We start from the raw sequence: 26,761 nt of genomic DNA on the forward strand, positions 1-26,761 counted from the left end.
TTTTGACTTTAAAGTTTCTCTTAATTGTTTAAAAATTGTTACTTATTATAATTTGAGATAATATTTTCTACAATCCATTTAAACTTAAAATAATATTTTTTATTGATTTGTTTATCACCACATTTAAATATAATATCTTATTATTAAAAATAAAGTTGTATAAAATTGTCAAAACTTGATTGTGAACCTTACAAACTTATTCAACTCAGTTTCCTCACGTGGTCAACACCTACATTATATATATATATATATATATATATATATATATATATATATATATATTATCTAGTGTAAGGTTAAAATGAGACAGAACATCTTGCTTAAATTTAAAGTAAGTCGTATGTTTTAAATAAATAACTGCTTATTTTTAAGATTCACAGATTAGAGAAATATATGAAGAAAAAAAAATGTATTTTATTGGATAAACACTTATTTAAGAAAGCACAAACAAGTACCGAAATAATAGATTAAAAGTTGTGATTTTAAATTAAAATATTTAAAAAAAAATTATAAATGACAATGTAGAATGGTCTGGTTTGCCCCGCCCATCTCGTTTTTTTTTCTTCTTTTAACCTTTTATTTAAATATTAATTTATATACGTTTTTCATTCTTCCACACTTGATTCCTATAGGAATTAAGCTAGTATTTAAGTTTTTATTAGAATTTATTGGATTTTTTTTTGTATTATGAGAGTTTGAATAGAATAATAATCTTAATTGTTATTAATTATATGTGTTCCGAAACGATATAAATAAATAATATGAGACTATAGTACATACCAAAATATATGTTAAAAATATTTCTATTGTTTTGGTATCTTTAGAGATTGTTAGAAAGTTTTAGTAAGAAGTTATTGAATTTAAACAAACTTAATTGAGTTGGTTTAAATACTCCAAAATAGCTGGTTTATGTGTTTGTGAATAAGTTTCATTTTTTTATCTTAATTAATTTTGCTTAAAATGTCTTTTAAAAGTGTTTGAATCTTTCTTTTAAATCTTTATTTTAGTAGTATATTAAAATCAATTAAGTATTTTAAAGAATGAACTTTACATATTTTTAAAATATTTTAGTATTTTAGGATATTCAATATTTTTATTTTAAAATTCATCTTAATAAAAAAAACCTGTAAAATACAGGAAATATTTCCTAATTCACTATACATGTAAGCATATTTAATATTTTCGCATTTATTTGTTACAGTAAAAATAAATTTGTTTACTTTACACCCTCCAATTTGGAGCAATAAATTGATAAAGATTCGTAACAATTCATATTATAGTAAAAAGTCTGGTTCAACCCAATTCTGATAAGTAAACAACACTTTTAGTTCTAGTATTCACATAAATATCTTAAATCAAGGGCAAAAAGGTGAAACAATTTTTTCTAGGAAGGAACAGTGTTTACCATTAATGACCCACTAATAATTAAAGCAACTAAACAGATAGATGGATTGTCAAAAGGAACAAAGATGGAGTCTCTCTTTTAAAAAGTATATTGAGATTATCTTATCAGTGACAGTGAAATTATTGCTTTGATTGAATAATGAAAAATAGGGAAGTAAAACAAGAAACGAAAGATAATAAAAACTAAAATTGTTTAAATTTTTTAAAAAATAAAATAGAGAGTGAAATATGTTATTTGTTAGGAATAATTTATATTTATTATTTTAATTATGTGTTTTTATCATAATAGGAATTGGATTTTACTACTCAAATTAATTATTCAATAATATGATTAAAAACTCAGACATGTTGTTCTCGAACGGATTTGGAGACATGGAGAATGATTGACTTCGGGTGCTATTCGGTCGGTTTTCTCACATTCAACACTCCTTATCTTGCCTCTTTCTCGCCGTGCAGCTCCTCAGGTGGGTATGGTACCTGCAGATGACACTCCAACGCTCAAGTCAGTGGGGTAATAACGTTTGGTTGTCAGAACACTGTGGATAATGACGTACTTTTCTTCTTGGAATGCGTGATATTTATATTACCTTGACGGGCCCTTGTTGTTGGGCCAGATTAAGGAGTTGGTTTGCGATTAGGGTTGAGTTAGGTCACTCTTAACCTTGGATTAGTCTCACTAATCCGGTCAACCTTTGACTTGAGCACTGAATGTCGGTCGACTGCATGTGCAACGTGGTCGACCTTATTGTTTGGGTTAGGGTTTGGTTTACGAGTTGGTCGGATTTGGGGACCCGATCGATCGTACCAGTACACATGTAATTAAAAAAAAATATTAAAATTGAATAATTAATTTGTTAATAGAGATTAATAATTAATAAAATCAATAAATACTTCACATTGGACCCGATATTGATTTGGATGACTTTTGGTTTTAAATGAGTTTATTTATATTTTAAGAATGAAGTGAAAATGTTCCTAATGTTTGAGGTATTAATATAGTGTAATTGAAATTTAAATTGATGGTTATCTCAAAATTTTAGATGAAGCAAAAGAGAAAACAAGTCTCACTCACTCAACCTATCTCTTTCTCTTCCCTATTTGCATTAACAATATGTGAGGTGAGATATTTTCTGCATGTTCATTTTGAAAGGGTTTCTTGCGTCTCCAAAAAGCCATAACAGGCATGCTAATTACCTGAATCCTTGGACACACCACCTACCACAATCTCATCGTTAACCTCATGAAAGATGTTGCCAATCTAACAAAAGTCAAAGTAAAGTATAAACAAGTTGCTAAGAAAAAATAAAATTCTTGATATAAGAAAAAGAATCCACTTTCAAATCATCATAACTTTGTTTAATAGAAGTGATGAAATACACTGTCTATGGGTTTTGATCCATACACATCTCACCCCTTCCATTTATCCAAGCCACAAAAACCTCTTCCTCATATAAACCACCAATTCTTCATCCCAATGAAAATTCATGAGAGAAGAATAAAATATGTAAACACCATTTTTTTTCTTTATATATATATATATATATATAATTGCTCATATTTACACACATAATTCAAATTAATATTTTAAGAAATCAAAACTTTCTATAATTAAAATAAACAACAGTGGAAATATTTTTAAAATTAGTTTAGTTTAAGTAAAAAGAAACCTAAAAAGAGAGAATTAGAAGCTTTTTTTATACTTTGTTTCATTAAACTAATATTTCTCCTTTTATCATGTTTTAACATTTGAGTTCGTCTTTTTTGGTAATAAACTAATATTATTGATTTTAATAAAATTAATATTGTATTAATTTTATTTTTACTTTCTCAATTTTTTTATTGTATACTTTATAAGTGTATTTTTAACTTTCTAAATCTTTTTATTTTTTTTCTTCTGTTATACCAAATTTGTTAGATTGATTTCCTTTAGAAGGGGAATGTGAAGAAGGTAGCATATAATTATTCTCATATTACATTAACATTTCTTTCAATATTTTGATAGATATTAGTAAACTATTGCGGTTTGATTATTTGTATAATTTATGTGACATACAAATCAAATATAGTCAGTAAAAAAGCTTATTTTCTTAAAGCAGAATATGCTTCAGCTTTTTCCAGAAGATATTCAGAAGAGGAATGAAAAGCAATCAAAGAATCTCAAATGCAAATATTATTCATGGAACATGCTGCAAATCAATAGGCAAAAAACTGTCCTTGTTTGGATGTATTGTGACTGCAGACTGAGGGAATAAAGACTACTATATGTGGATAATGTGCACTTTCCTGCAGTGTGCAACATATAAACTAAAAGAAACCATTATACAGCAAATATCATAAATCTGGCAGCAAGAACTTTGGATGGAATAGGAAGTTAGTCCTCAAATTTAGACCCAACACCTTAACCAATTCCACCAAGGAAGTCTCCAACCTGCATAGGAGCCGTGATGCCCGTGACACACAATAACAGAGATAATGCACATTTTATACTACAAAAAGAAGCAGATTCTGCAGTACTCTACATTCAAAGCTTCCATCTTTAATACTGCAACTTTTACTACATTCAAGCTTCCATCTTTAATACAGCAACTTTTACTACATTCAAGCTTCCAAGACTGAAATGCTCAAGTTTTAACTTGTAGTATCATCACCCCTCCTTCAAAGACGGCAAGAGGACATCAGCAAATCCCTTATCATGCTCCTAATCCTTCACTTCCTTTTGATTTTTAAAACCTCTGCGGCATATGATTCATGTATATACTTAAGGCAACCAACCCAATACATCACTGAGCCACAAATGGGGTTACTGTGCCAAAAATTAATTCATGCTCCAGCATAAAGCACACAAATTCTGCAAGGTTCTACATTCATATATTGCATAAGAAAGTTGATAGTTGGTGCCTGTCTTAGATGGGTACAGAAGACTAGTGCCTACTTCCAGCTTCACATAAAGCTATGTCACCTGCTCCTTCCATTCTGCTTCCCTTTTTCCCTGCACCCCAGTCTAAGTTCACTGCTAAAAGTCCACCCTGCATCAAAATCTTCCAAAGAGAAACCTGTGATGGTCTGGCCGGTCCAACCATCACTGCTGCCTCCACAATGATCAAATAAGATACATTTTAGTAACGAATTAATTTTAATTAGAATTTTCAAATTTTGTTTAAATTAGGAGAATAAGAGATATTATAATATAATTCATTAAAAGAATTGAGTTACCCAAAAAAAATTCAAGTATTTGATTTAGAAACTATTTTAAAATGAGGATTGTTAGTCTTTGAACATATTCTTCTATTATTATTGAATAAGTTAATAGTTATATTAAATCTATTTTAAAAATTAACAACTAATATTTAGTTATTTTTAATTTAAATTTTAATTTAGTCTCTAAACTTAATTGATAAAAATTATATAAAAAAAATCAATTTATTGGAACTCTTATAATGTATGCCTTTACATTCACACCATAAGTGATACAATACAAATAATAAATATATTTACTAAAGTGACTTGTTATATATATATATATATATATATTATTATTATTTTATTTTTTTTGATAACATGTCAAATATGCAAGTAAAATGTCCTCAAACTTGACAAAACTATTTCTCCTATACTGATAGAGCTTGAGAGCGGTATATATTAATATATTGAATTTTTTCTCTAGTTCCTCTGTAACAACTATAAGGATAAAAACGCTCCCCCATTTTAAAGTTAAATTTAGGGATGATTTATAATGAAATTACTGATTTCCAGAGTCTCTTATTCAAATCCAAATTGGTTATATAAATAGTCGGTAGGAAAACAAATCAGGAGTAAACTCTTATTTGCTGTTTAAAGTCAGAAATAAAATCTTATTAGCTATTAAAAGAAAAGTAGATGATGATGTTTCCGTTAAGAAAATGAACCTAAAGAACTATTAATTACTAGAATGATCGTTCGGTTTATACCAATACAAACTTTTTGAAAAGTAGATAATGTTGATTGTCATATTAATACAGACACTATAAATAAACTTGTTTTCATAAACGTAAGAAAAGAACAAAAAAGATATAGCATGCCATTAAGAATATATCAAGCATACAATGAGTGAGTTTCCACTTTTTTTCAACAACAAAGTGGTACTAAACTATAATAATAGTGCCTGTGGCTCCAGCAACAAATCATTTCGCTAACTACTCTTCTTCCTTCACCAAGGAAAGTGGAAAGATGGACCTGTGAAAGAGGATAAGAGTGGATAGAGTCAAAACACTTTCATGTGTAAAACATATGGATCATTGGAACAACTTTATAATAGAATACTTCTTCTTTTTTCATAAATGCTTGGTGTCGTAATCGTCAGTGGGAGTTGCTAATGCTCCATTTGTGTATAGTTTGTATCTTAAAAGAAACCTTTTTTTATTGTTTTAGATCACATCTTAATACGTTGATCTCATTTTGTTTTGTTTTATGCTATTATATTGACCTTTAAAAAGGAGGAAAAATTTGTGGTTGAAATTTTAGTTGGCAACTTGCTATTGAATAGGAGTTTGACCTACCCGCAGAAGATCACATCATATATGAATTGTTTTGTTTAGATAGGGAGTTAATTTGAAAGAATGTATTTAAAAGATTTGTAGGAAAAGTTGGAAGAAATTGAAGTTGTTTGGATTTCAGATAAATAGAGTAAAAAATGTAGGAAAAAATTATGAAAACTTGTAAATGATGTGATGGTTGTGATTGAAATTATATTTTTTTAATTGATAAAAGTGTAAGTTTACATATTTATTCTTATATTTCAAAGTAAGTAATATGTTTGTTGACTTTACTAAACTCTTACTCATATCAATAAACATGAAATGTTCCGTTAGTTTGAATTTGTCAACATAAGAGTGATCAACCAATGTATCGACCAATTGATCTTTATGACTTCCACACATTATCAATATCCAATCTTCTCTTTTGCGAACTAGTTTGCCCCCAAAATTTAAAAGGACAATCACCTTTTATAGTACTAGTTATAGTAAGTATCAAATCATTTTTTGTATTTTCTATACTTATCACTTCTTCCACAACCTATCAACACATACGTCTTCATTCCCTTTTGTCTATATTTGCTTTGTCAGACCTTGAAATGACAACTACAAAACCTAGTTCAAAGGCTATCTTATGTCCCATTGAAGTAGGTTATCTCGTGTACCAAATACGTGCACAAATATATTACAATTTAAGTATATGTCATGCCACACATTTTTTACAAATGAATGCAATTACACTAACCTCATGGTCGAACAGAGTCTCCTCCAACCACTTCATATTTAGATGCCACAAAAGACTCATTCATATCAAACAACTTATCTACTTCATTAGACTCTTTCTCCAAAGATGAGATTTCTTCCTTATATTCAACAACCACTACTAAATCCATCAAATTTTGTATTAAAAAAACAAAAAAAATTAAATAAATGTTATTTTTTTAATTCCAATTATACAATCTAAAATAAATAAAATGTATTTGGAAATGTATCATCCAAAATACACATTTCTCTTATGAATTGTGCATTCCAAAATTCAATCATGAAAATATACAAATTTAATTTATAATGTTTCAAATTGTAAAAGAGTTCACCTGATTGATTGTGCATTTCACAACTAAAGCTTCAAAACAAAAACCAAACATTCACCGTCAATCATAGCTCAACACCATCAACCACCAACCGCAATAGTCACCACTATCAACCATCACCTCCTAATTTATTCTCATAAGAATAAATTTGGAATTGAGAAATCTACAAGGATGCATGTTTAAAACATGGGGATAGAGAATAAAGGAGTCGATGTTGTATTGATGTTTAATGGGCCAAATTATTGGGTTTCAATATCAGGACCCAGACAATTGCTTCCTGCACCATATCACTACACCCATTCCAGTGAAAATGCCCTTAATATATTATTTTTTGTATTACGAATTTTCTTATTCGGAATGGACTTTTGATTTTTTTTTCTGGAATTTTATTTCCGGAACACAAAAAGCTCTTCTAAATCTACTTTTTCATATTGAATTGTTTTCAACTGGATTTTCATTTCCAAAATAAAGGATATTTTGGGATTTTAAAATTATGTTGGGTGTAGGTTCAAAAATATTGGGTGTAGGAAGAATTTGTCCGACCAATCTTTTCCTCAAGTTCAGTACGTGTGTAGAAAAAAAAAAATCAGGGTGCCGTGGGTTAAGAAATAAGAAGGATTCTTTCTTTCTAGAGATCTCATACTTCACTGTGACTTCTTCTAATTTGAAAGAAATATCATAAGTGTTTTTTGTTTTTTTTTTCGTGTTAATTTTTTAGATTAGGCTGTCTGAAAAGTCAATTTGTTTGTGATTATTTGAGAAACCACTTTAACTATTTTAAGAAAATGAAATCATAACTATCTTTGAAATATAATTTTCTTTTAATAACTGTAATTAAACTAACAAATAATTTCCATTTTTCAGTAAATAATTTAAAAATGTTTCACTTTTTTTTATACTTTCTTGAAATTACCTTTATTAAAAGAACAAATAAAATAACTCTAAAGCTAAAATAAGTATTTTTAAACTTGCTTAATTGGTATATATGCTTACATTTTGTAAAAAAAAAAATTATATAGGCTGATATTAGTATATTTGATATGTCAATATTAAACACTACAAGAAAATTATTAAATAAAAACTAATTTTATAAAAAAAATAATTAGTTGTTATAGTCACTAAATTAGAGACCATTTTGGAAACCAAAGTTAATTAGTAGTTAAAATTTTGGTAGGTAATTAGATACCAATTTGGAAACTATTTATCCATAATAAAAACTAATTTAGAAACCAATAATTTTTTTAGTCTCTAAAATGATCTCTAATTTAGTGACTATAACAACTAATTATTTTTTGTCTCTGAAATTAGTTTTTATTTAATGATTTTATTGTAGTGAAAAGATGATCATAAGTTTACAAGTAATACAAGTATTTTTATAGTGCATAGTTAATTATATGACATTTTGTTGTTAAAGTAAGATGGTATCCAATGTGAAAAGTTTTGCTTTGTATGTTTCATTCTATGTTTGTTCATGATCATAACTAATAAATTATTTTGATAAATTCTCCTTGCACCTTCATACTTTCCTCCTACACTTCCATATATTTTTTAATTTCAACAATACTCTTCTGAGTATGGTGGAGGGTGTGGTGTATTCTTCTTCATTTTGAAGTGGTGGTTGCTTATGATAGCTGGTGGTGAATGTTTGTGGTTGAAGTAAGTTTTGTGATGCTTTTGCTTGTGGTGATTCTTTTTTCGTTAGCTTATTTTTTTTTCATTTTTTTGGAAGTTATAAAACTCTGAAGAAAAAAAAACTAGCAAGGTGCAAATATGAAGTACACAACTAAAAAAAAATTATTTTTACATTGGGAAATGTCAAATATAACGAATATTCTTGACAACTCTCAAATACACACTCATATTATAAAACTTTTCTCTCAAACACTGCGGTTTGAGAAGAATGAAAGTGTTGCAACTGAAAGGATATGGAGTATATAGGTGCAACTAAGGTTATTAAAAATATGAAGTTATGTTTTATGCTTTATTTAGGATTATTTAAATTTTTTTTAAAAAATTTGATTTTTCACAATTAATATATGGAGGTGCATAAGGAAGGTATGAAGGTGTGCATCTACATCAATTATCAAAATAACACAATTCAAATAATTGACATAAAAAAAATGATTTTGAACTAATATATATATATATATATATATATATATATATATATATATATATATTTAATTGAATTTTTTAAGAAAATGTGTGTTATGCATATTATAGTGGATCTTATTTCAACTTTTATAGTTTATAAAGAAGATATGTTTAAGAGTAAGTTACGAGCATCTCTATTATATAAAATGACTTCTTAATGATGGAGGATTTGAATAACATGCATAAGATCTTAGAATCCTTGTTCATCGTTGTCTTTGTACAAAATAACATCTATCTGGTACAAAATAGGCAACTAAATACATCAATTTTGTTTACTATTAAGGAAAATCCAGAGAAAAATAAGTTTATATGACATTTTTAATTACTTTAAATTCAACAAAAGAAGGAATTATTGAATATAAAAGAAGTTGATTTTAAAAATGAGATAATAGTTTGAAATTATCTTTTGTACATTAAAAGAAAAATCATTTACAATGTTACAATAATTTGATATGCGTGAGGAAGAAAATTACAGATTACAGAACAAAGAATATTGAATTCCAAAGTTGTAAATACATAAAAGAAATACTAAGTTTGGAAAATAACATTACTTCTTCATGGTGTTTCTATAACGTCTAGCCGTTTTTCTTTTTTGCTTTCTATGTTTTCATCTTCTATGTGTTGAAGTAAAAACATGGATTTTGAGTCGAACCCTTCTTCTCATGAAGCATTTCCAACAATGGATGAACTTGTGATTGTCAACATCTTCATTGATTGTTTATGCTAGTAGACAAAAGTTAGTATAATAAAATAAGAATGTACATGCATGTAAAAGTAATTAAATAATAGTATCAACAATATAAAACAATTTTATACTACTACCCAATCATATAAGTAATTTTGTTAACCCGCATTATCACTAAACTTTAAAAATAAGCAATCAATTAGATGGTGAATCTTTTAAGAAGGTTGGCAAAATCTTGCAAATGCAATCTAAAGTTTTGAGTAAAGTATGTGTTTGGTTCATCAAGGAAACAACATTTGTGATCCATAGTTTACGAAATATTGCTAAATTCTGCAGAAGAGATAGAAAAAATGCTGACCATTATAGGAAGGAGTAATGACAACAATGTGCATGTCAGTGTTGTTGGGAGGTAATTGTAAACGAAGGGGATAAAGTTCAGCATTGAATGGGTTGCGGCAACACACATCAATCTCATCATACCCTGTCTCTTCCTTTAACTTCTCCTTCAAATCCTCCACACTACTTCCTTGGAATGTGAAGAACTTTTCTTCACTTTGATTAGAAACATTCCCATGTTCATCATCCACATTATAAAATATAATCCTTCCATCTTTAAATGGTGTCCCAGTCTCCTCTGAATCTTCATCCTGCATAAAAAGGAACCCATGTAAGAAGGATACTACAATTTAATCCATGGCTCCTAGTTCTAAATCACCATATGCACATAAAATTATTTGTTTTTTTTTTTTTGCATTTAATAGGAGGTTTGACAATAATATGATTCATGTTATTAAAAGTGAACTTTAAAGCCTAGCTCAATCTCATAAAACCGTCTTATAAGATGAGTTTTCCACCCACATATATATTATAAAATATTTTGATCTCTAGTAAATATAGGATCTTTAACACTCTCTCACGTTGAGATTGTCAACTCGTATGTGATACTATATATTATGGATGGTCCGATAACGGACAGTTTGATAAACCCAACAAACACTCGTTAGGATAGATTCGAAATGACTCTGATACTATATTATGAAATGAACTTTGAATCTAACTCAACCTCATAAAACTGGTTTATAAGGTGAGGTTTGCACCCATATATATATTATGAAATGTTCTAATCTCTAGTCAATGTAGGATCTCTAACACTCTCTTACGCCGAGATTGTCAACTCGTGTGTGAGACTATATATTATGGGTGATCCGATAACGGGTGACCTGATAAACCCAACAAACACTCGTTATGATAGATTCGAAATGACTCTGATACCACATTATGAAGTGGACTTTAAACCTAACTCAACTTCATAAAACCGGTTTATAAGGTGAGATTTGCACCCACATATATACTATGAAATATTATAATCTATAGTTGATGTAGGATCTCCAAGCTAATGTGTTATGTGTTGGAATTGCATATGAATGAGAATGATATTATCTAACCTTAGTTAGTAGATGAGGAGACTTGAGATATATACTAAAGGAGGCATCATCTTGAAATGGTGGAGAATGAGAAGGAGATTCTGTAGGATCCTCTGAAGGGTGTGTAGTAATTGGTTTGGGAGGGGTTAGTCGAAGCTGCACAAGGTCCACATTCCACAGAATCCAATTTGCCGATGATGATCGATGTGGAACATCGTGGGTGATGGAGTGTCTCCACGGTGGTAAGCCTTTGTTGGCACGTAGAAATTGTCCATAACGAGTCCTAAGCCTCAATTGTGCACCTTGTCTTATGGGTTCCCAACTCAAAGACGAGTTTAACCTTGTGGGAAGGGTCTGCACCACTTTCATCCCTGTGGCACCTAATAGAAATGGCTTGTTGGAGGCTGTTAAGTATTTTTCATAGCAACTCTTTAGTCTTATCAAGTTCGTACCCTCCACGATCTCCACGCTCCATTTAGCATTTTTGTATGTCCCATTTCGATCTTGGAAAACACCCTCTTTGTCATCGTCTGCCAACAAATATTTGTTATGGTGGCTCCTTAGACGCACCACTTCTGCCTTTTCGAAGAACTCCATGTCAAAACCAAATCTCACAGATGATTTGCCAAAACAACTATGAATTCAAGAGGGGAAATCACAAGTTTAATTTGTTTGGCCACTGTGGAGTTTGGTATTAATAGGTTTGGGCGTAAATAAGTGATGCAAATTAAAAGGAGTTTTAGGGTGTTTGTTTTGCATGTTAATTATGAACGAAACTAAATGATTGGTTATGAAAAAAATAGTTTTCATTACTTGGATTATCATCACTAACTCAACCACCACATAAAACTTTTAAAATATCAACTATTTTGGATGACTTGAACTTTAAAAATTATCAATTATTTGGTGAACTGTTTTCAATTTTGTGTGGCACCAAACCGACGCCCTGTATTTTTCTAAATAAAAACAGTTAATGTGTCATAATAGAAAATATCTAGATTTCAACGTTAGGAAACCTGAAAATGTATCATAATAGAAAATATATAAGATATATGTTTTTTTAAATCAAAACCCGTTTTTTTGTCTTAAAAAAGTATTATACTAAGATGAAACACTCAAGTTCCTTTCTAAACTAAGTGGTTAATGTTTGTGTGACTTGATATGAAAGAAGTTAAGTTTTGAAGTATTACTAAAAATAATTGCAATGAATCTGAAAAGTAATTGACATTAATAACAAAACATAGTGTGTGTAGGAAAATAATAATAACAAAAATATAACTATCCTTAGAAGTTTGATCACCAACACCAGTTAATGGATCACTTACCAAATGAGACACCTAAATAGCAAACCGCACGTCTTTTTTGTATATATTATAGAAAAAATAAAGATACTTCACGTTAACAATGCGGTAATCTAAAAAAAAAAACAGGGGTAATTTTAGACCAAATTCCTAGTTTTTAATTTTATTTCAATGTATTTAATAAATTATGTAGTGTATTTTGAGTTAAAAAATTCTGTTATGGTGTTTTGTAATTCTAGAAATAGTTAAATTAAAAAGATGAATAAAGTTGTGGAAGTAACTATCCAACCCAACTCGTCCATCTACCATCTCTTCATCATCAAGAAGAAGTGAAGGTGGTGGTGACTCACCCTCTCTCATCACTCACCAACATTCTTTCTTCTCTCTTCCTTCTTCCTTCTCCTTCCAATCAGGAAATACAAAACAAAACACAGACTCACTTCAGTAATCTCTGACAAACAAATCACAATTCCCAAACCCAAACCATGAAGAAACTAAAACATTATTACCACAATCATCAACAACAACAACGAAAGTGCATTGTCCCAGTAATCACCATTGTCTCCTTCCTCTCCCTCAACTTCATCCTCCTCTTCGCCCTCAGACTAACATTCCCCGACGCCACCCTCATCTTCCCCTTCCCTCTCTCCGCCGTCATCTCTCCGCCATCCCCCTTCGTCGAGTCCAAGCTTCACCCTCTCCCCCTCCCTCCCCCCTCCCCTCTCCCCCCCGTCCTCGCCTACCTCATCTCCGCCTCCGCCGGCGACGCCCCCGCCCTCCTCCGCACCCTATCCGCCCTCTACCATCCCCGCAACCGCTACATCCTCCACCTCGACCGCCATTCCTCCCCCGAGGAGCGCCACCTCCTCGCCACCCACCTCGACCGCCACCCCACCTTCCGACACTTCCGCAACGTCCGCCTTGTCTCCAAAGCCAACCTCGTCACCTACCGCGGCCCCACCATGGTCGCCAACACCCTCCACGCCGCCGCCATCGCCCTCTCCGACACCCATCACTGGGATTGGTTCATCAACCTCAGCGCCTCCGATTACCCCCTCGTTACCCAAGACGGTTCGTCACTTCAAACTCTTTCTATTATTGCTATGCTTCTTCTTTTTTTAACGGAATGGTTTTTTTATTTTGATTGGGTAGATCTGCTGCACGCCTTGTCGCATTTGCCGCGCGATCTTAATTTCATTGATCATACAAGTGACATTGGGTGGAAAGAGTGAGTATACTCAATCAACTGCATTCTCCCCTTTTTTTAATTTTCTCCTTACAGTTAGATAATACCTTTTTTGTATTTATACCAAAAAACATTCCTTTTTAGTTCATAAACATACAATTTTTAATCTTTTTAGTCCTTTCACACTATTACACACAACTTTTCAATCATTCCATGTTCTATTATACGCATTCATTCACCTGTATAAGCACAAGTTAAAGTAGCAGAAATTAGAACTATAATAATCCTTGTAAATAATCCAGGGAACAGTAACAACTCCTGATTCCTTAGTGGGGGTTAAAAGGGATGTTTTTTAATATAGGGTAGGGATTAAGAGTTTTTTTTTTTAATATATAGAAACTAGATGAGTAATTAAACATCTTTTCTATTACTTGACTGCATATTTAGTATGAAGTAGTGTTTATGTACATTTTGATCTTTCAAGTTCTTATTGCATCAATGAGGTCCTTTGAGTTTCATTTATTTACAGGAGTAAATATTCTGCGGTGAGATGATTCAAACGTTTTCATCCAATTACGAACTATTATTTTTATGTGCTGATTGTGCATAGATGCTTGATTCCATTTGCTTAAGTTATAATTTTATCTGAATTGGATGCAATGTGGATAGAAGAACCTGATTGTGAATGGAAGAAAATGTGAAAGACACTACATTGTAATTGGAATGTAGGACACACACATAGCACAATCACATATTCCAGGAACTGAAAATACAATTAAGTATAATTTTAATAATAAATTGTTTTTCGTGTGAAACTATATGAATACGTTTTAAAGCTTTGTTATGCTTATTTGTAGTCATCAACGGGCAAGGCCTATAATTATTGATCCGGCGTTGTATATGACTAAGAAGCAAGATGTGTTTTGGATAACGCAGAGGAGAAGTAGACCAACGGCCTTCAAACTTTTCACAGGTGCTCATCCATTTGTTATGTCTATTTTTGCTCTCTGGCTTTTATATGAGTTGCAAACGTTTTATAAATTGGTCTGCATCTGGCCGTGACGTCAAGCTTTTTGGACTCTTTACAATCACAATGTGATCATAATTGTGGCTGCATTTGTTTGCAATTTTCTACCATGACAATAATTGCAGCAAAATTGTGACTGTGAATTCAATCATATGTTCTAGCTTGTGGGTTGCTGTTTTAGTTTTATGGGTTATAGGGAGTCAGGGCTTTCTTCATCAGAAGAACGGTTTTGGTTTGGACTTACTGGGATTAATTAAGTTATTGGAGCTTAAGAGTTTATTTGGTTTTTGTTGGGAAGAAAGCTTTAGTTGCTATAGTTTTTAGGTGATTGCTGTGCCATTGGATGGACTTCCTTTGTTGGATAAGAAGACATAGGATAATGTATGAATTGGTAGAAAAATTTGAGAAATGAGATTTCCCAAAAAGATTTAAAATTATATTAAAGTCCAGGTTATGTGCTCGAGAACCTACTCATATATGATTGCCTAAATCTTTTTTCTCATGTTAGGTTCGGCTTGGATGGTACTGTCAAGATCTTTCATTGATTACTGTATATGGGGATGGGACAACCTACCTCGTACTGTTCTCATGTACTACACAAATTTCGTATCTTCCCCTGAAGGGTACTTCCACACTGTCATTTGTAATGCTCAAGAGTTCAAGAACACAACCGTTAATAGTGATCTTCACTTCATTTCTTGGGACAATCCTCCCAGGCAACATCCCCACTACCTTTCTGTCGATGAGATGAGCAGAATGGTTGACAGCAACGCCCCCTTCGCGAGGAAGTTCCACGGAGATGATCCAGTATTGGACAAAATCGATGCAGAGCTATTGTCTAGAGGTCCTGGGATGGTTGTTCCTGGTGGCTGGTGCATAGGAAGCAGGGAGAATGGGAGCGATCCTTGTTCTGTAGTTGGTAATACTACTGTCCTTAGGCCTGGCCCAGGTTCTGAAAGGCTTCAAACTTTGATCAATTCGATGATGTCTGATGAAAATTTTCGACCAAAACAGTGTGCATGACAAAAACCTACTGCCAACAGCAGTGATTTCTAGAGATTATGTCGCTTGCCACTTGCTTCAGTTTTTTTTCTCTCTATATTTAGTTAACCTCATCGATGAATTCTTGTACCTTTTCAGTAGGAAATGTAAATATTGCGAGTGTAAAGCACAAACTCGATTTTTTTATATATTGACAAGAATTGAGGCTATCTGGTGGCATGATATTGACAGCAGAGCTGGATCACATTCTGCAATTTTGTGACATGAGTGAAACAACTGACCATGGAACCACTGAATAATGTTTGGTGCATGTTACTTCACTTTGGTGTGAGGTAGTGTGTAGGTGTGTAGAAGGTGAGAGCTGAAATCTGACCTATGCGAGATATATACATATATGCTTATTCTTTCTTTTTTACTTTGCTTCAGTAATGAACAACACGTGCTGAAGGTTGTAGCCTTGTAGGTGTTGCATACAACTGAGAATGAGTAAGTTGATGCTTGATGGTTGAGTTTTACAGGTCTAGTTTTTTTATCTATTTTCTTTTCCTTTTATTTTGTTTTTATTTAAAAAAATATAGAGAAACACAGAACAAAATGCCTTAGTTGTAATAAATCCAAAGGGTTTGGTACATGTTAGATACAGCACTGACACAAGACACAGGGTACTTCACTTTCTAGTTTTATAATTTGTTTTTGTTTAAATTACTCGATTGGTTCCTAGTTTATTGGATTTTTTCAAGTAAGTTTTTGAATTATTTTTTTAATTGAACTTGTGAACTAAAAGTATAGGTGCTGAGTTTAGTTTATAGCCACTTAAAACTATCAAAGGATAACAACTTGCGATTTTTTTGGAAATCTTAGACTCAGTTAAAAAATTGATTAAATTTTCTTTTATTTAGAAACCTATATTCCTATATATTTTTTTTTTTATCAGCAAAGAATAAATAAAATTAAAGGGAATACTTCAGGGGTATCCCAACCCATATAAAGTAACCAGAAATGGACTTCCTATATCATCCACAAGCGAAATTCTCCTTTATGGTTGGAGCAGAATAACCTTAAAGTGAGAAAATCCTACCCAAAAAATAACCAACATCGGCGACCACCGATTACACGTGGTGAACTATATTCCTATAGGAATAATATAATTAAGGGATCAAACTAGTTTTGAATTTTTTAATTAGAATATAACTGTAAATCCATCAAACACTTTTTTTAGTAAAATAGTTGAGGGTGTTTTCCCAGTCATATACTTTTACAAAATTATAGTAAAACTCAGTTGGAAACGGGGAAGTGATTTTTGTTTCAGGACTGACACTTTTCTGTAAAAAGGCTTCTAATAAAAAAATAAAAAATGAATTTTATAAATTAAAATGAATTTATATATAAGTTAATGTGTAGAAATTCTTTTAAATATTCAATTTTAAATTTTAATTTATAAAAAAATATTAATTTTTTTTGTACAAGTTTTCATGAATAAATTTATTTAACTAAGTTTATCTAATCGTAGTTTTATCTTTTTTTAGTTTAATAACTCCACCTATGAATTGAATAAAAAAAAAGTCCTAAACAATTTAATAATTGAAGCAGTGGAATGTGTGGCACTCAAATGAGCCCAATTTTCAGAAATAACAATTGGGCCATTATTGTTCTACAAGTAACTATTTTTTATTCTGATTTTTTTAGCAATACTAAAGAATACACATAAATTACCGTGTTTATATTTTCCATTATGTTATCTAGTTAAAGTTTAATATTTATGTTAATTTATATATTTATTTAAATAAAACATATGCATTATTATTTTTACATTTGAAGTGCAAGATATAATTCAATGAAAATAATGTTGAAAGAGTAATACAGGTTAGAACTTTATGTTATAAAAACTATAACTTATTGTGAAGTAGTAGAAGCATGTACAATCATTTTTAATTAATAGATACTTTATATTCACTGTTATTTTATTTTCTTTCTATTGTATAGGTAGGACAGTTATAAAAGTTAAAATATAATTAATAATAAAATAAAGACATGAAATATTACCCAAAAAGAGTATCCCAATACATTAATAATGTTCTACTAACACAGAAACATAGTGCAGAAAAGCAAAACACAGTTGCTAACTTTTACCTTGGATTAGGTAGCGAACACTTTGATGATCCCTCACAAGTTCACAAGAAACAGAAACAGAAATGGCATAATAAAGAGATTATTATGAGAAAGTGATTGAAGGGAATCGTGTCACATGAGAATGACATTGGTTAATTACAATGCAAGTTTACAGTGCATGTACAATGTCATCTCTCCTGCGACAAGACTTCCTCAACCTCTTATTTTCTCTCTTTCTTTCTCTTCTGAATCTACAAACTCCATTGCCAGAAGATGAAGAATATATAGATATTGCAGACACATAGTTCTCAACCCATACTAATTGCTCATAAAGTTGCTATTAACTTTGGCGGGGTACACCAACAAATGGTTTTGACAAGTCAAAACTTGAAGGCTTCAATTGAAACCAATCTCTAAGTGTTTTTCTAAAACGGAAAAAAATTATACTATTTGTTTAAAATTCTATATTGACTAAAAAAATATATTTTATAATATATAAATAAATAGAAATATTATTTTATAAGATTAAATTAAAAATTCACTTTTTAATAAAGTATTAAAATATATTTTAATAAAAGTTTATTGAGCTATTGTGTAGTGATGATTTCACCTTATAAGTTTTTATACAAATATTTCTATTTTTTATATATTTTGAATTGAAATTATTAGAAGTAAAAGATAAAACATATTGTTATGATGATAAAGAACGGAATAATATTAAGCCAAAGTTTTGAATGGTCTAATTCGCAATTCGTTATGGTTGATCGATTTCTCACACATCACAACTGATGGAAATAGAATTATTGTTTTCTTTACACAGACCTAGTCACGGGTCAATGAGAATTGAAAAATTCAAAATGTTGACCTTTTGTCTTCACATAATTAATTATCAAATTGAGGGGTACTTGTACTACTAGCTACTATCATAGAAAAGTATGCTAATTATAAACATAATATAATACAATATAGTATAATATAATAATAAATAATCTATAGTCATTTTTATAAATTGAAGTAATTACCCATAACAAAATTTATCTACAAAATATTTATATTTATTTTTATGAAATTTTTATGATTTGACAATTTTTTATTTTAATAATTATTTATATCATTATATAAAGATAATATACATAATAATTTTGTTGGTATTATATTTTAATTGAATAATTTTATTTATTTAATTAATTAATTAATTTAATAAAATAAATAATTGAATTACATTTCTTTATTTCAAAATAATTAAATATATTCTTTTTTGAAAAGTAATAGTCACATGATTTTTAATTTTATTTTTTTTCTTATTTTTTCTTAATTAATATAATAAAATATTTTTTGAATATAATAATAATAATAATAATAATATGACGTCACCAAAGTTGCATACGTATGGGGTTTGTGTAAAGGCTTTTGGCAACGCCGGTCAACTCTTCTGGACTTGTGTTGCTGACCAATAGAGACATATATGTACTAAACAAATAAATAAATAAATAGAAAACTGGTTATTTATTCTAACTTTAATATGTAAAACTTTTCAACTCACTAATATATTACAACCATGTAGGTGTAAGAAAATCATCCTAATGGGATAAATGGTTTCTTCTCTTTTTCCTATATTTTTTCTAATTAAAATTTATCATGCGAATTAAATATATTATCTTATTTATTTTTCATTAGCAAGGTTAGATGTTGTTTTGGTGTCATTGTCCTCTTTCTTTCACTTTTTGTGTACACATGCTTGCTGGGTCCAATGTCGACAAGTGGTAGCAATTGCAAATACCCAATTGCACAACTAACAAGTGAGTTTTTATCATTTTCTAAGAGATATGTGTAAACATAAAAAAAAAAAAACCATTAACTATAATGTTTGAAAACAAACAAATTGATTTAAATTGGGATAGTACAGTTCACTCAATTGAAGAAAAAGTTGAAATTTAAAGATAGAGTGGTAAAATATTTTTGGTATTTTAATAATACTTTAAAGACAACAAAAATGCATTAATGACTAAAAATTAAAAAAGAAACTTTCAAATGGACTTTAGGAAACCTCTACACCATATATCAACTAGACATTAATGTAGTGACAAATACTTTTACCAATCCCATACTTTCATTTTCTTTCTACACTTATAGAAGAAAAAAATCTAAATTGTTCATGTATAAAAAATATATGAATTTACACTTATAGAAAAAAAAGTATAAATTGTCTATGTATTAGAAATATTTAAAACTCTACAATTTAAAAATTTATTTTAAATTGTATAATTAAAATTAAAAAATAGATCTTAAATTATACCACGTGAAAAAAATTATGATATAAAATATATTTATGAGTTATATTACTAGATTTTATAACTCAAAATATATTTTTATAATATAAAAATTCATTTTAAATTACATAATCTAGGAAGTTGAAATATATTTCATAATCTGTAATCATTTTCAAATCACACACTTCATAATTTTTTTTCAAATCCACTTCATAATCTATTTTCAAATACAAATATCTGAATTTTGTATTTTGAAATATAGTTCTAAATCTTAGCATCTAAAATATAGAAATTTAGATACTTTTAACACTTTTATGAGAGTGTATGATAAAAATCATGAAAGTGTAGAAAGAAAATGGCAAATTCTTACTTCATCATACCATTTTGAATCTACACTCGGTCACCTTTCAAAAATTTTAAAATTATTTTGTATTATGAATTTGAAAATCCAAAATTAAAAAAAATACAATTTGAAAAGCAAAATATCATTATGAAAAGGTAAATCAAGAATAAAAAAATTCATTTCAGAAAAGAAAATCTAGAATACAATCTATAAATAAATTCTAGAAATTCTTTTTCAAAATTCATAAATGTTTTCTGAAAAATTAAATATGGAAATGTATTATTAAAAAAAAGTTATAAATATATTTTTTATTTGTACTTTCTTTTATTTAAGATATTTTTACCATTTCGTGAATACCTTTTTATTATTTTACTGAAAAGTCAAGTAAGAAATCTTAAGTGTAAGTTCAAATTTATATAATAGAGGAAGAAATTTTCAAAGAAAATAACCTAATGTAGTTTATGTACCTAAAATAACATCCACCCACTAAGTTATTCAAATCGGAATCTCAGAACAAGTAAGATTCTAACTTCAATTATTAAATCTTAATTCCTTAGTTAGTTTCTCAATGCAATAATTTAAATATGTTTAATTATCTAATAAAATATTCGGATGCTGTGACTTTCATCGTTAAAATCAACTATATGAAGAAGCTCGACTCATAATTTATGTGTGTTATACATCTTAGTTAGACACTCACACCTCAAATAATAATAAATTAAATTTTTTATCAGATAAATTTTTCTTCGAGAAAGATAACATTTAAAATCATAAACACATTGAAAACTCAAAAAGTGTATTATGGTCTTCAACTTCATTACATCCAGTTCCAAGAATCAGAAACCTAACAAATTATAAACAAATTAGAATCACTAATAGTTAGTTTCACCACCTAAAACAAATTAACTTATATTTTTCCACGTTAATCGGTTAATTGAAGAATTGACCTATGCGATTGAATGATTCAACAATGTCCTATTCAATTACGAGTTGGAAGATTCTATGATTCAACTACAGAACAATTCAAAATCAATGAATTAGACCTTTTCATCTTTGCTATATATGCAAAACAAAACATGATACATAGTTAACTTTATAAATGTTTTTCGTCTTTTTTAAATCAATAATTAAGTTTATAATTATTTCTATTTTTACTTAGTTAATTTTGTATAAAATTTCCAATCAAACCATGGCAATTTTTCTAATTGCTTCCACTATATCGTTAACGTCCCCATGAAATGTGACCATGACAATCTTCAATAAAAATTCTACTGGGATAACAACTCTTGTAACTTTTTCTATCTTACATTAGTAAGAGAAAAGGTAAATCACAAATAAATTCCTACAATACGATAAAGGTAACAAATAAAAAAAAACAAATAAAGAAACGGCAATTCAAAACGTGTAACACAATAATGTTTATATAAACCAATATTTATGGAAATTTTAACCGATTTGATAGTTATACATAAATAATTATATGCATCTTTCACCATATTTCCATTGGTTTTAAGTTAAACCATTTACTAATAAAATAAAAACAAATTTAGAATTAACTATGATACTCTTATTAATAATCTCTCCTATTATTCTTTTTTTATTCTTCATACTCGTTTGACTATATTATCTAAAAAAATACAATTATATAAAATTAATTTTGACTTTAACATCGGAGTACCTTGCATATACACATCTTAATCGTAAGTGGAGTGTTTTTTTGAAAAGGAGAACAGTTTGTAAATCTTTTACAAGAACCGTTACATATCATGTTTTAGATAATTAATCATCTTAATTTAACACTTTTGTCATACTTCTCAAGGACCGAATAAAAAATATCCAACATAACTTCACTTCCCAATATTGAACTACACAACTGAAATAAGGAGGGAATGACAAAATTGGAAAATAAAAGAGTTGTTATCATAGTTTATTGTATAAAAAAAATGTTTACAAAATTAGATTTGGAATTCGAAAATCGGTTATCTATAGGACGTAAGACGATAATTTAATTAGATGTACAAACCAAATGTAGTTTTTTTAATATTTATTTTTAAAAAAATCTGTAACTTTTTTGAAAAAATTATATTTTTTTTATCTGAGTCCGATAATATTTTTATTCAGAATGAAAAATCAGGAATTATGTATTTCTAAAAGTAAAAAAAAATATGTGTGTTGATATTTCTTAAAAAATTAATCTTTTTAACTAGTTTTTATTTTAATTTTTAATTATTAAAAGCAGGCTATCTGACAAGCCTATTCCATATATTTGACTTGACAGTTTGGTGAGTTAAGCGTGACGAAGCAAAGTGGACTCTTATGTTGGAAACATCAACCCGATTTATTAAACTTTTGCGAAGTCCTTTTGCCACCTAAAGCATATGAGTTATAGAGAGTTCATATTGCAACTTGTCTTGAGTATATATATTTTTTTATAAAATATTAAAACGGTGAAGTTTATGTTATTAAGGAAAAAAATATGATTACATCTTGGATTTTTATTCCAATAATATTGATAATGATGGTGTATTTTAGAAACAAGTTTAACTTTAAGCTTCTTTAATTTAAGAAAGAATCATTGTTTATCCAACTTAAAAATATTAAGAAACTGAAAGAAAGAAAAAAGGCATAACAGTGAGGAAGTTATTATATAAATGGATAGATCTAAATATATTCAGTTTTTTCGTAAGTAATGAATACACGCTTAGATTTATCTTAAAACTGTTTGAAATTTTATGAATTCATACTGTTAAATGGAATAACAAAAAATATATAAATTACTATTTAATAAGAGACTTATGAATTTTGGACAATAATTACTTATAAATTCATAATTCTGATATTTTGTTATTACTATTCCTATTATAATTATTATGTTGTGTTTTCAATGTCACTTAACATACCTTTTTTTAATCAGCAGCAAAGACATAGCATACTTTAGATAGTATTTTGTTATCATATAACAATTGTTTTAATCACCACGATAAAAACAACTTGTGTTAGACATTGTAAATTTGTACTAAAGCTTTGTAACTAATTTACAATTTAACTAATATGTAACTAATTTATAAAATGAAATACAATTTAACTTAAAAAGAACATAATTTGAACTTAAAAAAACATAATTTGAAAAAGTTTTGTATGATAAACAACTACAAAATCTTTATTGAAAGTTGAACTAAAGATTTCACAATGTTCACAATTTTAAGTAGTGAGTGAGTTCTTGACTCATAAGTTGCTGCAATGAAATATGATGTAAAGGAATGTTGAATGGTGTGAGCCGAGTAAGAAAACATTGAGAGATGCATTTCATTGTTGGACGAGAGCAAGGATTTGGATTTAAGCATGCAAAGGCCACAATGGCAACAACAACTATGTCTTGTAAAACTGAAACGGTTGGGTGTGGAAGACGTTGGTCCAATATTTCACATACTGTAGAAGTTGTTTGAAGTGATGAGAGTATATTCTTAGGATGTTTTCCCATCAAAGTTTCCAGTGCCACCACTCCGAAACTATACACATCACACTTTTCATTCACAACCGTTGTATACGCAAGCTCTGCATATTTTCAACATTACAATCAAACATTCAAAGGAAAATAACTGAAAATAAAAATGTAAAAAACTACTCCATATGCTTCTTGTATGTATTTTCATTAGGCCTGATTTGCATTAAATCACAAATATATAAACAAACAAAACTAGAGAAAAATATGAATAATTTACCTGGAGCTATGTATCCAATGGTTCCAACAACTATAGTTTGATTGGATGAATCAAGGTTCAGAAATCGAGCTGTACCAAAGTCAGAAACAGTAGGTTCCCAATTGGAGTTAAGCAAAACATTGCTTGTTGATACGTCTCTATGCACTATTGGAGGGACACAATCATGATGAAGATATGAGAGAGCATGTGCAGTGCCTTTCACGGTGTTAACCCTCTTTATCCAATCCAATTCCATTGCTCCCATGTCATCAAACAAGATAGAAAGCATGCTTCCTTTTTCCATGTACTCATAGATCAAAAACACAATTCTTTTGTGAAAGTAGAATCCGTGGAGCTTGACGATATGTCGGTGTTTTATTTCTGACAATACTTTGACTTCGTTTTTGAAACTCCCATCAAATGTGGGGACCTCTGCTTCAAAGCCATGGAGTTTTTTCACTGCAACAATCTTACCACTTGGTAGTTCAGCCCTATAAACACTCCCGTACGCACCTGTTCCGATACAATATTTGATGTCAAAGTCTTCAGTTGCTGTAATGATGTCTTCATAGGCTATGCTTCCGTCATAGTTCCATATGCAGAACAAGTCCCCATTCTTAGACGTTTCTGTTAACCTTGCATGTTTTTTCTTTATTGCAACACGATTGAGCCTCGTATATAAATATAGTATGAAGGCCATGGTTAAAAAAATGGTGATCAAAAGAATTATGACCAACTGATTCTGATTATGATTCCAATTTAGTGTTAGTTTCTTGTGGCGGACTGAACAAGGTTGAAATTGGTATTTTATTTGTATATTTAAATTGTCACTGCATACACCCTTGTTTCCTTTTAGCGCATATGGATTTAAACCTTCTGGAATGGAACCCTTCAAATTATTGAAGGAAATGTCCACATCATGGGAATTCAAAACTAGAGGCAGACCGGTAAGATTATTGTAGCTTAGATCTAGACTTTCTAAGAATGAAAAATCTCTTCCTGCGAAGGGTTTTAGGGAATCGGTGAGTAGATTATGTGAAACATCTAGATTTTGAAGGTTGGTGAGGTTTGAAAGTGAAAAGGATAAGGTTCCATTGATTTTATTGTAAGATAGATCTACATCACTAAGATTTCGCAAGAATGACAATTCAAAAGGAATGGAGCCTTCTATGTAGTTATTAGAGATTACTAGGCTCCATAGTTGAGTTAGATTTTTTATTGTGCTAGGTATTTCACCTTGAAGAGAATTGTATGATAAATCAAGATAAGTGAGTTTGGAAATGTTTCCTATTGTGGAAGGTATTTTACCTTGAAGAGAATTGTGGTATAAATTAAGATGAGTGAGTTTGGAAAGATTTTCTATTGTAAAAGGTATTTCGTCATGAAGAGAATTGTGGGATAGATCAAGAAAAATAAGTTTAGAAAGACTTCCTATTGAGAAAGGTATTTCACCTTGGAGAGCATTGAAGGATAATTCAAGATAAGTGAGTTTGGAAAGAGTACCAATTTCAGGTGGAATAGTCCCTCCTAGACAGTAGGCGACCTCAAAGAATTCTAAATTCTTGAAAGCAGAGAGGTTTAGTGTTGCTAATTGAATCCGTCCTTTGAAACACAAATATTTGATACGAATTACACTTCCATCATCATTGCAATGTATACCATGAATCAATGAACAGATATTATGTGAATCTGAGGAGGAGAGATTCCACCATCCACTATTGATTATAGCGTTTGCTTCCAATTGAAGCTGCGATGGTGTAGACGCGGATCCTAACTCCCAAACAGAGCTCAAAAAAAGCAAAACATAAATAAGAAGAAAGGACATACCATAGAAATTGGAATTAAAAAAGTGCATCATCTGCAAAAAGAGGTAATAGAAGGAATGTTAATGATGAGAGAGTAGTATGGTAGCTGCTGATTCTTATACTGTCATAACCCAAGTTGAATAAAAGAGCCATAAACATAGAAATTCCACAAGCCTTTTGCCCCCCATTGACGCTATGCATGCATCTCACGGCATTGCTTGACTTAGATAGTCTAATCTAGATATTTTTTTTGCCTTTTACTAATCTTTGTGTGTTAATTATATTACCTGATTTACTTTTATGTCTTTTATTGTATAATATAATCATTAATATTGAGTATTCTTTTTATAACGTTATTATTTTAATTTTTATTACCATAAACAAAGTGAATAATAGGTACCTCTGGCTCTACACAATTTCAAATATTTCTTTCTTATAATCTGTAAAAAGGTAATTGTACCTAATAATAAATATAATAAAAGTAATAATAAGTAAATGATATTATGCTAATTTACTGTATATACTAATTAAGATAAAATGTAATTGTAGCCTATATTAGTATGACATCACTTTCTTTTCACAAAACTCTTTTTTGCTAGGATACAGTTTTAGTAAATTTTCTACATTTTTATAATAGCTTTTATAAATAGGTTGGGAAAATTTTGGCTGATAAAGTGAAAGTTTGAGACTACGAAGAGTTTGAATAATATTCAAAATCATGAGTGGAAAATTGATGAGATGTTGATTT

At 29.6% G+C, this 26,761-nt stretch overlaps 3 protein-coding genes across 3 annotated transcripts; 1 reads left to right on the plus strand and 2 right to left on the minus strand.

Moving 5' to 3' along the window:
* Positions 1-9,624: 9,624 nt before the first annotated feature.
* LOC137826000 (uncharacterized) lies at positions 9,625-11,966 on the minus strand. The gene is made up of 3 exons (XM_068631836.2): positions 11,291-11,966; positions 10,204-10,492; positions 9,625-9,883 (listed from the first exon to the last, which is right to left on the minus strand). Exons 1-3 carry the CDS (start codon positions 11,864-11,866, stop codon positions 9,879-9,881), a joined length of 870 nt encoding a protein of 289 aa, XP_068487937.1. The 5' UTR covers positions 11,867-11,966; the 3' UTR covers positions 9,625-9,878.
* An 880-nt stretch (positions 11,967-12,846) lies between these two features.
* On the plus strand, positions 12,847-15,994 carry LOC137825999 (beta-glucuronosyltransferase GlcAT14A). The gene is made up of 4 exons (XM_068631833.2): positions 12,847-13,641; positions 13,723-13,798; positions 14,614-14,729; positions 15,292-15,994. The coding sequence occupies exons 1-4, from the start codon at positions 13,056-13,058 to the stop codon at positions 15,804-15,806; spliced, it is 1,293 nt and encodes a 430-aa protein (XP_068487934.1). The 5' UTR covers positions 12,847-13,055; the 3' UTR covers positions 15,807-15,994.
* A 7,655-nt stretch (positions 15,995-23,649) lies between these two features.
* On the minus strand, positions 23,650-26,098 carry LOC137826629 (putative leucine-rich repeat receptor-like protein kinase At5g63930). Its single transcript, XM_068632681.2, has 2 exons — positions 24,230-26,098; positions 23,650-24,062 (listed from the first exon to the last, which is right to left on the minus strand). Exons 1-2 carry the CDS (start codon positions 26,064-26,066, stop codon positions 23,701-23,703), a joined length of 2,199 nt encoding a protein of 732 aa, XP_068488782.1. The 5' UTR covers positions 26,067-26,098; the 3' UTR covers positions 23,650-23,700.
* Positions 26,099-26,761: the final 663 nt, after the last annotated feature.

This window comes from Phaseolus vulgaris, chromosome 8 (assembly GCF_051622355.1).
Source record: "Phaseolus vulgaris cultivar YP4 chromosome 8, ASM5162235v1, whole genome shotgun sequence".
Classification (NCBI taxonomy): domain Eukaryota; kingdom Viridiplantae; phylum Streptophyta; class Magnoliopsida; order Fabales; family Fabaceae; genus Phaseolus; species Phaseolus vulgaris.